The sequence below is a fragment of the Amphibalanus amphitrite genome, unplaced genomic scaffold, assembly GCF_019059575.1.
Source record: "Amphibalanus amphitrite isolate SeventyFive unplaced genomic scaffold, NRLGWU_Aamphi_draft 000680F_arrow, whole genome shotgun sequence".
NCBI lineage: Eukaryota > Metazoa > Arthropoda > Thecostraca > Balanomorpha > Balanidae > Amphibalanus > Amphibalanus amphitrite.
The window spans coordinates 259869-274888 of record NW_024882174.1 but is presented as its reverse complement, the minus strand read 5'-3'; the positions used below and the strand labels follow the sequence as shown (position 1 = coordinate 274888).

The window sequence follows — 15020 nt, the reverse complement described above, 5'->3', positions numbered from 1 at the left end:
TGCCGCTAGATGTCGTATGGGTCTCCGCCTCGGTCCCTGCCGTTCCCCCATGTAATAAAACCCGCTAGTCGCGCCGACCGGCGGGGAGGGCCTGTCAACACACGGTGATTTACGGTCTGGGGTTCCCGCGTGTACCGGTGGCCGTGAAACTCTGCCGGAACAGAAGCGAACTCGGGGTTGTCGGAGGAAAATACGGATGTTATACGCATATATATAATAAAGTTATACGCATGGGGCTTAGCTTCAAACGACATGCTTTCAAATGAGAAATAGATGAGAAATGGAATACGAATCTTCCAGATCATAGTCTGCTCCATTAAAATAAGATTGTGCGCATGGGGCTTAGCTTCAAATGAGAAAATAGATGCTGAACTTCCCGTTGTTGTTACGGAGCGAGCGAAGCAAGCAAGTCTTTATAATATAACGGATAAATCTCAGTAAGAGCGGCCCGGCCCGACCCGGCCCGGGCTGTAACGCTTTTGAAAGGCTAAAAAAAACTCGGCAACCGCTGGGCCGATTTACTTGCGGTAATTTTTGTAGGGTACCTTGATTCCTTCTACCAAGTATTTGACTTCTTTCGATGCATGTGGGTGACCCCCTATGCACGTGCCACGTGCAAAACGCAGAGGAGTCATTTTTGTAACAATTGCAATATATCGGTAGTTACTGGGCAGATTGCGCTGAAACTTTGCATGTAGGTAGGCAGTAGGCACTCACTAGGCAATGCATTTTCATGTCCCACAGTTCATGTGGGGTGCTGCTGCACGTGCGCACGTGCAGGGGTCGATTCCAGATCTCGAGAACGGCCTGACCGATTGCGCTCAGATTTGGTTAGCGGTAAGGGATCCGTTAGTAGGGTGCCGTGCAAAAGTCAGTTGGGACCCATTTTGCACGTGCACACGTGCAGGGTGCCGCTTCTAGATCTTGAGAACGGCTGGGTCGATTGCGCTCAAATATGGCACATTGCTAGAGACCGGTTACCGGTACGGTAATAGGGTACGGTAGTAGGGTACGTGCACGGTATTACGGTAGAAGGGTACCGTGCACCGGTCAGTTGGAGGCAAAGTTGGAGGTACCCCCTCACAATTTCCCACGTGCAAGGCCCACCCTCTCGATCGCTCCGTTTGTCGTCCTATAAGGCGTTTTACTGGTAGTATGTGTAGCAATGTGAATCTAGCACTGCATTTCACTAAAACAATGCCGTCAGGTCAATCATGTGAGGATATCAGACGCATTCTTGTGACTAGAGCTGCGGCAGACTCAATATTCGATAACATGTATCCATATCAAATAATCAATTTCGTTCTAACTGGGTAGGACGTACCTACCTACACCAGGCTAAGGACGGCGCCGGGAAGGCCTGTCGAGAGACGTGTTCCTTCCGCGCGGTGTTTACACACCATGATCTCCCTCAGTCGGCGCCGCCCGCCGCGCCGGCGCAGTAACCAAACGTCGTTATCATAAGGGCCGTGAAATGAGGAGGGGGAGAAGGTCATTAACGTGGGAAAAAAGCGCTCTACCCTGGTGACATCTACTGGCTGAGAATCGGAGTAGTAGTGCTCGGACACCAACGCTGAGCGGAGCCACCTCCGAAGTTAACGCACCCTTAAATAATGAGCCCGGGCGCGGCCAAAACACTGCAGCGCGCCCACCGCGGCATCATTAGTACATGCCAGCGCTTGATGAGCTGATGGCGTCACCCAGACTGCAGTGATATGACGGCGGCATGCGGGTAAGGGCGGCAGGCGAGGCGGCGTGCCACACGAAGACACTATCCTAGCCGGTATGCTCGCAGTATGGGATCGATGACGTCTGTCTGTCTGTCTGTCTGTCTGTCTGTCTGTCTGTCTGTCTGTCTGTCTGTCTGTCTGTCTGTCTGTCTGTCTGTCTGTCTGTCTGTCTGTCTGTCTGTCTGTCTGTCTGTCTGTCTGTCTGTCTGTCTGTCTGTCTGTCTGTCTGTCTGTCTGTCTGTCTGTCTGTCTGTCTGTCTGTCTGTCTGTCTGTCTGTCTGTCTGTCTGTCTGTCTGTGCTGTGCCGCGTCCAATGTCTGTCCGGAGTCACACGGCAGCTACTGCCGGCCGCTCGGACCCCCCCCCCCCCCCCTCCCATCCGGCCGTCTGCCCGTCTGTGTGTCTGTCTGTCTGTGTGTCTGTGTGTGTGCGGCTGACTTTAGCCGGGGCCCGGTCGATTCAGACGCGAAGAGTCGGAGGCAGGCAGCCCAGCCGCGTCCAGGGTAAATGGGATGGATTTAAGCCAGACTGAGTGAATTAGAGAGTAGCTAGAGAGCGCCCAGGCAGGAAGGCGTAAAGTTAATCCGGAGAAAGAAAACTTGAAACACTGAGCTCCTCAGCCGCAGAGGCAGGCAGTCCTGACATACTGCGACATGTATTTACCGCTTTCCAGCATTACCAGAGCAGTCATATATTGTTAGTGGGAGGACCTAGCGGCATATCAACAGCCTGTGCTGCTGACAGCATATTGATGCTATAAAGCCGGCAGTGCCCGTGCGACGGAGGGCTCGGGCGCACCGTTTTAAGTCCGTATGATGCGTGTTGCGTTACGTCCTATTGTAGATGTTGTGATGTGTTGCATTATGATGTGTTGTATTGTGCCGTGTCCTACTATGTCGTGTTACATCGTATCGTGCTATGCCGTGTCATGAAGCACCATGTGTCGTTCAGTGCCGTGTTACATGTGCCATGTATTGTGCCGTTCAATGCCGTGTGCGGTATCACGACCTTCATTCGAGACCCACCTGGTAGGATATAGTCGTGAAGTGGGTGTTCGTCCGGCGCCGTGACCAGCTTCTCCAGCCGCTGGGTGACGCCCTCCGACTCGAGGTGGTCGAACCCGTGGTCTGCAGGCGCACAGAGAGATAAGGGCGTCAGACAGCGCGCGGTCAGAATCCGTGACCGGACACCATGTCCCCGAGGGACACGGAATCATGTCCGATGGGACACGTGTGCCAAATCGAGCGAGGCCGAGTCACGAACGGACGGCGGGGACGGTCGGTGGTCCGGTGGCATTTGGCCAACAAGACGTGATAAGTTCAAATTTGAACTAATGAAGGTTGTCGTTCGCCACCGCGCGGCTCCCCACCTGATAAGGTTAGCAGCACCTGTCATAAATGAGAAAATAAAGATCGACGAAATAGAAAAAAAAAAACATGACATGCGACAAAAATAATACAGTGCAAGGACCATGTGACCCACGTGAACAGACCAAAATACCCAAAATACCAATGCATGAGACCATGAGACTATGTAGGAACAAATTCCGAAGCAAAGACCATGTGGCCTGAACAGTGAACACTACTGGCTCAAATGCGTATACCACGAGACCCGAACAGGCTTCAGTGCGGGAGGCCACAATGGGCACGTTAGCGGTCGCCACCCGACCACCGTGTGTCGCTGATTGCCGGCCATTCAGCGCCGGCCTTTGTGCGCCCTGTCGGCGTCGACATGTCGGTGAAACGGGCGTCGACATGTCGGTGAAACGGGCGTCGACATGTCGGTGAAACGGGCGTCCATCACCCCCAGTCCGCCCCCCCCCCCCCCGCCCTCCATCCCCCGGCACAAAACACCACGCCCTGCCGTCAGAGGTCGGACGGACCACAAAGGCCACAGACACGGAGCGCCAATCAAATTACCACCCGAGGTAAAAACTGGTACACGTCTTCGACCTTTGAACATCAAAGTCCAGAATACTGGCAGAATCTGATGAAAGACATCTATCATCCAGGGTAGTTTTTTTTCGGCTACTAGTCGTTTATTGTTGAAGTAAACCCGCCCTATCTTTCCCGTGGCTGAGAAATTGAGAGCAAAAGTTGTGTGTGACGTTACCCTAACACGAATAACTTTTATACTTATATCTCACCGATAATAGTTCTCGCTATCGGGAAGAAAGCTTGAAACCCCGATCGCTATGGTCTGTACACAGCAGTCAGCACTGCACTCAAACTGCCAAACTGACACAATGCAGTGGCCGTCTTAGTGCAAAAACGGCCTATCTGTTCTCTGAAATCAACACTTTTATATTTGTATATAAACTCAATGGATTGACATTTGATCTACGACACAGTTTCAAGCCACGCTGATCGGAATGCCGATGACAATTTTTTATTGCAAACTTGTGGTGTCAATGGTATGACGAACCAGCAGAAATCGGGACTGGGTGCAACTCAAGCCACGGGACAGAATGCGCCGCCGATTGCCATGCAGCGCCCGGCGCGGTCGGATGTGCGCCGGAGCGAGACAACGACCGGGCATAGCACTGCGGCCCGGATGGAGACGCGTCCGGCCGGCCGTGCGTGCGACGAGCGTGCTGGCGTGATATAGCAGACGTGTCCGGGATGGGAATGGACGGGGAGTGTGTACTGCAGTCGCTGGTTACGGACGCGTCGATACGGACATATGGGTGATGAGATATATTGACGGGTGATAGTCGCGTGAATAGGTCCGGCAACGGGATGGCATAGCGCCAAATGGCCTTCGTCGTAGAGGCGTCCTTAAAACCAAACCAAGGGGTGGCATAGCTAATTACCTATCTCTCGCTATTTGCGACATCACTACCAAGTACCAACTCTAAAAACATGTAAGACATAAGCGAATGCCTGCTCGGATAGAGTCGGTGACCATTCCATTGCACGAAAATCGGTAACTTCTGATGATAAATAACCATTCATCAACTAGACATTGCCCCGTATTAGAGCGACACGAAGAACCAATATCTTCGTCTCCGTCCCTCAGTACACAAATATTTGCACGTCTCCATTGCTTGGTCTGCATTATTCTAACGTTCATGTCGGCAGGGATACAGAGTGCAGCAGATCTCGCCACTCCGAGTGCCGGTGTGTGAGTGAGTGCCGGTGCGTGCTGAGTGTGAAAGCGCGTGACGGTCGCTGCTATGGTTTGGATGCTACCATAAGAGTCGCATGCTGGTGGTCGTTTGAGGTCGGTGTGTTTTTGATCATTGATCCAAAGCACTGTAGCCGGATGGTCACGGAGGCCAGACGCGAGATCGCCGAGTGGTGCGGCTAACGGCCACTCCAGCCAAGCCTAACTAAGCCGAGCTTTGGGTATCGCTCTGAAGCCGCGAATAGCGACAAATGTATCCGCATGTTTTCGAAATACTGCCTAGCATGTGCCACTAAATTCAGCAAATAGCATTCGTTCTCGCAAAAGACGGTAGCTGAAAGGAAAAAAAATGAAAAGTCATTCATTCCATATGCATCCAAAGACAAATGAACTGACCAGCTCAGTCTCCATTGAAGGTGGGGAGACGGGCAGCGACTGATCGCGCTGACTGAAAGCTGTAAGGTGGGGAGGGGGAGTTGTCACCACTGAACAAAGTGACTGAAGGTGATTGGGACGCGATAGGTGATTCCTGGGACGTTACCAATCGAACTTACTGTGAGCGGTGGATGGGGGATTGGAAAGGTGCGTCACCACTGACCGTTCTGACTCGGGTCGCAGGTGAGTTTATGAAAATAAAAACTGAGGGTGATGGTGGGACGTCAATAACTCACCACTCTGACTGAGGGTGGTGAGCAGCTCCAGAGCGTTCAGCTGCACCAGGATGTCCTGACCGAACGCCTCCTGGACCAGAGCCGGCAGGAGGCCCACGTCCGTCACCAGCTTCATCCCCTCCCGAGAAGAGCAGGCCACGCTCACCGCCACCTGTCGGGAAGAAAACAAACTAAAGCTTCCAATAAAAGCCTCCTAGGCGCGGCAGGTCAGCCGCCGCCTCATTCTCTTTCAAACATGGTACTTCGAGAGCTGGGTGCTAAAATTAAGTTTTCACACAAAACTAATAGGCACTCTGATTACAAATGAAGTAGACATTACATGAATATCAGATCAGCTTTTAAAATTATGTCTGGTCTGCCTATCAGTATCATCCCGAGCCCGCCGGTCGCCGACACGACACTGACGGCAGCTGAGCTGAAGTGGTCGTTCCATCTACCATCCACCCACCTCATATCCTCGGTAGCGGACCACGTCACTGGTGGCCATCGTCTGTCGCAGCTGGTCCAGCAGCGGCGGACTCAGCACCAGCAGCGCCTCCTGGTGGCCGTGACGGGCGAGTGACGTCACCACGCGCACGGCCGCCGCCGCCGGCGCCGACTCGGCGCACCCTAAGCAGACACAGGCAGAGAGTAGCGCCTCAGCAGCTCCAGCACAATGGGCGAGGCTGATGAAGGCATTGTGGTGGACAATAGTTTCACAGTCATAACTCACTGTCACTTTCACTCGGGCAGTCACTTTCAGTAGCTTCCAGGCTAAATTTGATAATAAAAACATGCATTATGTATGAAAGCTGTTGAGAGGAGCTAAACAAACTGTCAAACCTTCAATGGTCAGGATTCAGTGAGTATTTTATTACTCCTTATGCATAGATAGAGGCAAAACCAGAATAGACCAGCACATCATTCATAATAGCCTGCAGAACCATGAATATGTGACATTCAAAAATGTTATGATCTTTTCTACTCCTTCTCTCCCCAAAATCAGCTTTTATTTCATAGTTCATAAATAATTCATTTCCATGCTAGTATTTATATTCAACAATGCATTGATCACTGATCAGCCTACAGCAGCAGCAAGAATCCAAGGACCTAAATCTCAATCAATAGAATCCATAAAACTTATCACAAGCACACAACTTACCAATGCAACTAATGATGTTCTTTAGAAAGCCTGAGTGCTGCTTCAGAATCTTCAGAGCATTTTCATCTGTGATGCATCTTTCTGCCTGAAATAGAGAACAAAACTAACTTTCAGTTACCTGTATTGACAAAGGACAAAATGACACAGTGGTTTTAAGCTATACCCAATGTTCAATTCACTTTTAACTAATCCTAGCATACCTCCAGCAATACCTAAATTTCTTGTGGAGATATAATAAAAAAATCAATGCAATTTTCATCCAATGTTTGTAAATAAGAAAACATAGAAAACAAACACATAGGTAGCTAATAATTATAATGATTTATTTAAACAGTTTCAATGAAAAGTATTCACTTTGAAGAACCCAAAACAAATCACCAATTTCTCTGAATTATCATCATTATGGCTCTACTGAAAGCTCAGAACTGAGCAAAAAAATTATCTACCTGTTTGAGCACCAGCAACTTTACGGCCTCAGTTGGATGATTCAGAGCCCGGTCCAGCTCAGTTGGGTATCTCTGGATGTTGACTGTTGCTGGAAGTGCAGCCAAAAGTCTTCCCAGAACATCTGAAGATGTCTCCACTTGCTCCCTGTGAAATATGTTAACAGGACCATAACTATCTTGACAAGAGGTGCAGCCTGAATCAGTGCAAAACAAAGCATGCGGCATCTCAATGACAATATTTCAGTGATAGATACATAACGTTTAATGCTTAATGTATACAAATTAATTATATTACAAAACAAACAGACCTAAAAATATCAATATTTTTATTTCTAAGCTGCATAGAAGTGACCCTGGTCCCTAAAAACCAGGATCAAGGTAGCAGGGTAAAGTTCAAGTAAGTTGGACTTACTTGCTCGAGCTGTTAAGGCAGTCAAAAAGTATCCTCAGGTCAAGTTCACCTCCTGCATTCTGAATGTGATCAATGCGAAGGGTCGAAAGAACATTTTTCAGCTCATCTAGACCGGACTTAGGTTCAGAAGAAATGGAAATGTTTTGTAGTAAGGCAGCGAGATCGCTCACGGACACCGCCATTTCAATTTCAAATAAATTCCACCTCAAGAGTCAAGAATGGCCACCAGTTTCTTGAGGAGCTATAGCTTTGTTCGTGCCGGCTAGTTTAATTTTGAGACTGTGGAGACACAGACAATCCGCAGTAAACTCGAGTAAATTATGATTCGTATTGCTTTGGTATCCAACCATGCGTCCGCGCGCGAGCTGAGATGACTCGCGCTTTGTTTTGTTGACATTCGCTTTTGTCTCACTTGCGCTGTTACTGTCGCCTTTCAAGTATAAAAATATTTCATCTTGAGAAAAGCGACAGCTAAATAAAATTAAGCGGTATTGCATGTTTCAGGTGAAAAACAAAGAAGGTAGTAAAGAGAGTTCAAAAGTAGTTCAACAAAAATCGATCCAACAAGATATACAAAATTCATTTTTTCGTACAAAATGACTGAACTTTTATCTTATTTACAGTTACGCAATCAGCCACAGACGCGGGAATTATGACCTATCACGTTAGTTCAAGCAGAATGGCGTCTTGTGGAGTAGTCCGAGTGGGCGCTGCCCGCTGGGCACGTAAGCATGTGAGCATCATTTGGTTCAAAAAGCCAAAACTACCTTCTACCACTGTAGTGAGAATAATGAGCATTTATACACACCAGACGGCACGCTCCCAGCCCATGGAACAGGTTAAGAAAGTGAGCACGAATATGAAAGCGAACACCCCATAACCACGGTGACCATAAATACCCATAACGAGGCTATGAAAACACCTGACCTAAACATCAGTCACAACTAGGCCAAGGAAACTGGCCTTTTCTTCGAGACGCCGCCGCTCTTAGAGATTGTGCTTGAATCGGAGACTGAGTGCCTTGTCGGGGGCGAATTCACCGCGCCACTGCTGGCCTTCAGCATCTACCCAGATGCCCTGGCCGGTCACCTGGCTGCCGACGAAGCTGCCCTCGAAGTAGGATCCGTCCGGGAACCGGTAGCGGCCCGGCCCGGAGTAGTGGCCGTCCTGCAGTGTGCCTTCGAACGAGCTGCCGTCCGGGTACTGGATGGTGACCTGGCCCTCCAGACAGTCCTCCATCCAGTCGCCGCTGTACCGGCCGCCGTCCTGGGTCGTGTACGTGCCCTCGCCGTGCCGCATGATCCCGTAGCTCTTGATTTTCTCCTCTGGCCAGATCTTGTAGCCGCCAGAGTAGGAGTCCCCGTTGGGAAAATGGAACTCGGCCTCACCGGTTTTCTCTCCCGGTCGCTGCTCGATCACGTTTGCATCCGGAGTCACTTCTGTCGACGTCATTTTGGGGTCGTAACGACTGCTAAAATTGTTTTCGAAATTATCTCGCGCCACAACAAATGGCAGAATTTAACTGAGTTAGATCGGTAAAAATAGCATAACTTTGCAACCGGTCCAACTTCGCTCAGGGTTCTAAAACAGCCGATCTCATCAGATTGAATCAAGGCCGATTGAATCACAGTAGTTTTAGGGCCAGGGTTTTGATCAGCATTATCGGCATGCAAAACTCAGCACCGCACATTACAGATACGTGACAAATGCTACTCGTATCACGTGCTTTATCTGGTAGGCAGTTACCATTTACGTTTCTTTAAACGGACAGCTTTGTCTCTTGGCAAAGATCAACAGGGACAGATTCATTTAATGCGGAAAATGCCTACTAATACTGAACGACAGGCAGCTGTCTATCAGGATTACAGGAAAGGGCTCAGAACATGCATGTAAATATAGGGACCGGGCAGCACGGTCGGCCAGGCGCCTAGCGCCATTAGCCCACCTTGTTCGCATACGACGTCAGAGCGTCGCGGCCACCTCCAATTGTTTGTGCGCTGAGTGCTGGCCGACGGTGGTCGACTGTTTGTCAGCACAAGGCCGGCCGTCCGAAGGTAGACGGTGATTGAAGGGCTGACGGCGGGCGACGGCAGAGGAGCCGCGGAGCCCGCCAGCGCAGGCCGCCGCGACCAGACCCGCCGGCCAACCAGGTAACCGCCGCCCTCTCAGCCCCACCCCACCGGCCTACCAGTCCAGACCCGCCGACCGACAGGTAACCGCCCACTGCCCCACCCCACCGGCCTACCAGGTAGGCTACCAGGTAGGTCCCACCCTCGTGACCGACCAGGTCACCACCGTTCTCTGCCCCGCTCCATCGGTATATACAGGCCAGGCAATCGTTCCCATCCACCCTAATCTCTCTTCTCAACTGGGAACCACCACCACCCTCTGCCCAAACCCTTCTTCAACCGGAACTGCTGGCTGATCAGACCCGACTGTCGACACCAGGTAATAACCCTTTTGCCCTGCCCTGTGTTTTAGCCATACCCACCACTCACCAGCCGAATAAGTGACAAACTCCTACCCGCCTCTCAACCAGGCGGAATAAGTGTTAGCTCCACTCCGAAAAGGCTAGCTCAGACATTTGGCTCCGTCTTTTCCTTGCCTTAGCTCATTCCGGATAACGCCAAGTCTCATATGAGTCATATATATGTATATTTTACAATAAAACCCGCTCGCATTCGGATAATATTTCGATCGTTTCATTCTTATAGTGCGTGAATGAATCGCATCTGATGAAATGTTTAGTAGTGCTATCAGGGACGCCCCCGGCTAATATCGGTTGATGTTAAAATTTGAAGAAGAAAGAATTAATTGTAGCATCTGATGATATAATTTATTTCTTAGTTTTATCAATTATTGCATAGCCACGGCCATAGATAACACGAATCATGATTCATGTTATCTATGCCACGGTAGTATGCTCACTTCGCAAAAATGTACCGTAGCCTGCAAACCTGAGTGGTGACATTGGTTTGCCGGTATGGTAACTAGAAGTAAACTATAAAGTAAGCGTTTATTTGAGTTAAATTTCCCAGGTCTCCATTCCATGCATTTAGGTGATTTGAAAGACCCCAAGGGGATGGGGAACTTAACTTTCTTTTGGACTTTTTATTTATGGTGCAAGCAAATTTTGTATCGTAAGACAGATCAATTTGGCCCTGTTGCTTCCTGCCGAGCGTAGGGGCGCACTCTTCCCGCGTTTCGGTGAAGTCGGCGCGTCGCTGTTCTGTTGAACATTTTCCCGTGTTCGTGCAGACGACGCGGCTCTGACCGCTGGCAGGTGGAAGTGGCCCGGCGCTGCGTTGACCGGGCTGTGACAGACAGGCTGCCGCGGCCGTCTGAGTTCGATTGAGCGGTGAGCCGCCATTGACCATACGACGCCTGCCAATGGCAGAGCTAACAGAGACCCGACCCAGCTCCGTGACATTTCAGAGCTCAGCCGCGGCGCCGTCAGCAGTGAACGGGAGCACAAACAATAGGTTTGGGCTCGGTCAATGTTTCACCAACATGTGTGTGAAACCGTATACGTTGCTCCGAAAACTAACGTCCATTCGCATTTAATGCAGGCTGCAGTCCAATACTGCATCGATAGGTAGGGAATGGCATTATCACAAGCAATATCATCGGCAGGCGGCTGGTATTCGGCTGTGCTGAGCCGACCCGTCCTCAGCGGGGCTCACCATGGCGGAGAGTCGCTCGTCCTCGACACCGCCATTGGCCGGTGAGTATAGCGGCTGGCCGCAGTGATAACGTCGCCGGCACCGTCTTTATCATACGGCTTAGCATGTACACTTCAGTAAACTTTAACAGACAAGACCTCATAGTATGAGTCATATGACGACTATCTTCTTGTCCTTCCCTTGTAGGTGTGATGCTGCTTTTGATTCTACTCACATGCGATTCGGTGGAGGGCCGAGCGTCACACAGACCTGGTGCAAAGGTGAAAGTCATTTCGAGGAGTGCGAACAAACCTTACGACAGGGTAAAAGGAGGTAAGAATTAAGATGGAAGCTACTGTTAGCAATGTAATACAAAATTTTCAACGGAAGGAAACCGGATGACACGAAATTACGGACCTTCTTTTCAACAGGGAATGTGAGCATCATAGCCTGTGAAAACAAGTCAAAATACGTGAACTAACGTTTGGTTCTGACGGCTCCCGATATGATTCTGAGTGTGCCGGCTCCCGATGCGGTTCTGACGGCTCTGACGGCTCGGCTCTCCTGCAGCCTGGTTCTGCACGCGGTCGGTGGCTGGCCTGGCCCCGCTGGACTCCAAGCTGGACACGGTGGAACGCTGCTGGTCAGAGGCGGTGCGCCGCCGGGCGCGCTACCTGGCCATCGACCGGCGGGCGTGCCGCGTGGGCGCCTCTGCCCACCGTCTGCCGGTGGTGCCGTGCTCCAACACCAGCCGACACGTCATCGACGTGCAGTACTACCGGCACGACCTGGCGCGGCTTAACCCAGGTCAGTCAGCCGCAGACCTCAACCCAGGTCAGTACTACGGCAAGACCTGGCGCGACTCAGTCCAGGTCAGTCAGCCGCAGACATCATACCCATTACCCAGGTCAGTACTACCGGTACGACCTGGTGCGCCTCAACCCAGGTCAGTACTACCGGCACGACTTGGTGCGCCTCAACCCAGGTCAGTTAGCTGCAGAGTCCAGCCCAGGTCAATCACCCACGGACATCAGCTAAGGTCAGACTGGTGAGAGAAAAAAAAAACTTATACAAGTAGGCCTGCATCTGTTAGCATCACGAATTCTGACTGACGGCACTGCTCAGCCATAATTTTCAATGCACCTATACAAAGCGAACGGCTAGGTAGGTGGTGTGTTTTCGCTTTCGTCACCGAGCTGACGGGCACGGCCAGCACTCAGCAGTGACCTCTATCTCCTGCAGACACACGTTACTGGATATCGGGACGCGCCGCCTCCGGGGTCATCTGGCACGTCGTCTCCGGGGCGGCAGGCGGCGCGCGCCGACTGGCCAAATGCTCCAACCTCTGCTTCCAGTACGGACAGGACTTCGCCAGGGTCGACCAGTGAGTAGCAGCCGAGCTGTGTCTCCTCAGCACTCATGCCACAAAGCAATGTATATTTTTACCAAACAAGCCCGACCAGCTCTCGCCGCTCGCGACATTCGCTCTGGACGTGCCCAAGATCTCGGCTGTGTTCTGACACGTGTCCTAACGCTGCCCTCCCAGCCGCGGCTGCCGCTGTGGGCTGGAGGAGGAGCGTGGCACGGTGATGATCCGCCACGAGGACCTGCACTGGACGGCCGACCACCGCGGCGACTCGGACCCCGGCTTCACGGTGAAGCTGCGAGCACAGAACGTCACCGGATGGATGTGCACCGCGGCGCCGTCCGACTTCGTGTCTTTCACGGGCGCTCAGACCATGCAGGAGGCGCTGGAGGCCTGCCAGCGGCGCCGCTTCCAGTTCCTCGCCGCCGGAGAGTGAGTGGGCGTCAGGGCGACGATATGGCATGATTTTAGTGTTCCAGCAATCCCTCACCCCACCGCGCGAGCATCGCCTGCTTGACGCCTGCTAATCGTTGAGGCAGACAGCCTGGAAGGGTATGCTGTTCCGCAAGACTCGAACGTCCTGCGGGTCAGCCTACCACCGCAGACGCGCCGCCTCGCCACCCAGCCACAGATAGCAATTTCAGAAATAGCCCATCGCCCATCCCTGAGTATGAAACAAAACAATAAAAACATACGGTTTTCAGTGAATTCATCGTTCCATTTAACCGATAATGTTATGTCCTTTATCGTGCTTTACTCCTTCCTCGCCAACTTGTCTACTCTGCGCCAACAATGTTTGCCGTTGAACCTGACTGATTAGATGCCTTTTTATTCTCGATAAACGGCCATCTAATTGATAAAATAAATGTTCAATAGACTCAAGTGATTATAGTCGCCCGTCGCTTTGTGCCACGCACAGGGACGGCTTTTTCTGCGGAAACAACACGGCGAACCTGGAGCGTTTCTCCGTCTCCCAGTGCGAGATGAAGCTGACCAAACGACGCTCCTACTCGGTCATCAGCATCAACGAGATCGAGCGGCAGATCAACCACGTCGAGGAGAGCATCAGAGGTAATTAGAAATTACGCGTGCAGATATGATAAAAAGACTGTAAAGTTATATAAATTATGTGGGAATGGTCTGTCTCTACGTCTACGTTCGATGTGATTTTAATCTAGCCATTGCTGATGCTCAGGCTGGTAGCTGAGTGATACTGTAAGTTTAATAATTTGAATTCTCCCGATATGTCACCGTCACTGCCCTTCCCCTGGTCAGAGTACATTTTCTGGTGGGTATCGGAGAAGTCACCGGATGTGTTCTGGACCACGCTGGCCGACGTCTCGTCGCTCGAACAGTGCGTGCTGCAGTGCGCCAAACGCTTCATCTGCGTCGGAGCGTAAGTTTCCGTTATATCTAACCGATGTGCAGAGCCGTCAGCCGTGCTTATTGTCATTTTTGTCATTATACGAGCTAAACCGCTTCCTAGATTAATCAAGAAACAATTACACATAAGGTTTTACAGCGCATTTCTTCCACATATGTATGTAAATACTTTATCATTCAACCAATGTTAGTTTAGCAGTACAATATGTGGCACCGCGCCATCTCTCTGACCGTTCTGACTGTCTCCGCAGGGACGGCTGTTCGTGTGGCTCCCTGCGCAGCGACCGCTCCGAGGTCCGTGTGCGGGAGTGGGTGAAAACCAGGCACAAGCAGGAGATGGGCTCCAACCAGGGTTACCTCATGCTGGACAAGAAAGGAAACGCCAACGGTAAACGTCGCTCGCAGTTGTGATTGTGCATGTGTTGCTGCGAGACATTTCTTTCGGTATTTTGCGGTAAGTCGATTATACGCCATGATCTTTTCTGCCAAGAAGCACCGAATAAGAATAAGAATTGACACGAGTTTATTGTTATCCCGTTCACAGAGAATCACAATTTACGTAATAACGTTCACGTAAAATGCCACGGTCACGAAACAAATATCACAGTTATTGACGGCACAGCTGTAAGCTCTCAAAGCTCAAACTATTCCACGAAACATTACATACATAAGTACCTACAAAAGCACGTATCTAATTTGCGACATTTTGACCGCCATTCCGTACCATAAAACTGCACTACCCACCACCAGTGCCCGAGGGGTGGACGTGCACCACGGAGCCGACCCAGTGGCGGCAGGCTCGGGACTCCACCCTCCAGGGCTGCCTCCAGGCCTGCCGCGCCGCCGCCAACTCGTTCGCGGCCTTCGGACAGTGAGTGCCGACTGTACACTGCCTCGTCCAGGGGGGGAGGGCCACCGACTTAAACGGGCATCGATATCGGCACAAGGCCGCCGAATAGACGATCTCTTGATTTGTGGCCTGGAACGAAAAAAAAACGAATAGTACCTTTTGCAAATTCTTAATCAGCAAAAAAGCTAAACTATTGTTTTCTGACGCTCGGGGTGTGAACTCCTGTTCGATCG

At 51.0% G+C, this 15020-nt stretch overlaps 3 protein-coding genes and 1 long non-coding RNA gene across 5 annotated transcripts in view; 1 reads left to right on the top strand and 3 right to left on the bottom strand.

Moving 5' to 3' along the window:
- The window catches only part of LOC122364519 (26S proteasome non-ATPase regulatory subunit 5-like), a 38492-nt gene extending 30773 nt beyond the window's left edge, over positions 1 to 7719 (bottom strand). The window contains exons 1-6 of the mRNA XM_043334959.1: positions 7527 to 7719; positions 7115 to 7259; positions 6669 to 6753; positions 5976 to 6136; positions 5528 to 5678; positions 2756 to 2857 (exon numbers count right to left, since the gene is read on the bottom strand). Coding sequence (XP_043190894.1) covers positions 2756 to 2857; positions 5528 to 5678; positions 5976 to 6136; positions 6669 to 6753; positions 7115 to 7259; positions 7527 to 7708 — 826 coding nt within the window. The 5' untranslated portion in view covers positions 7709 to 7719. The remainder of the gene's footprint in view (positions 1 to 2755; positions 2858 to 5527; positions 5679 to 5975; positions 6137 to 6668; positions 6754 to 7114; positions 7260 to 7526) is intronic.
- A 794-nt stretch (positions 7720 to 8513) lies between these two features.
- Positions 8514 to 8978, bottom strand: LOC122364507 (radial spoke head 1 homolog). Its single transcript, XM_043334931.1, has one exon. It carries the CDS (start codon positions 8976 to 8978, stop codon positions 8514 to 8516), a length of 465 nt encoding a protein of 154 aa, XP_043190866.1.
- Positions 8979 to 13861: 4883 nt separating this feature from the next.
- On the top strand, positions 13862 to 14767 carry LOC122364503. Its single transcript, XR_006253558.1, has 3 exons — positions 13862 to 13950; positions 14189 to 14325; positions 14688 to 14767. It is a non-coding gene; the product is annotated as an uncharacterized LOC122364503 (long non-coding RNA).
- LOC122364502 (protein FAM76A-like) overlaps positions 14444 to 15020 on the bottom strand; it is a 39181-nt gene continuing 38604 nt past the window's right edge. For both annotated transcript variants that reach the window (XR_006253557.1, XR_006253556.1), the window contains exon 8: positions 14444 to 14916. The gene's annotated coding sequence lies outside the window, so the exon portion shown is untranslated. The remainder of the gene's footprint in view (positions 14917 to 15020) is intronic.

Bases quoted from the DNA above. Each gene is read 5' to 3' on its own strand.
- LOC122364507 (XM_043334931.1), bottom strand. From the start codon at position 8,978: ATGACGTCGACAGAAGTGACTCCGGATGCAAACGTGATCGAGCAGCGA.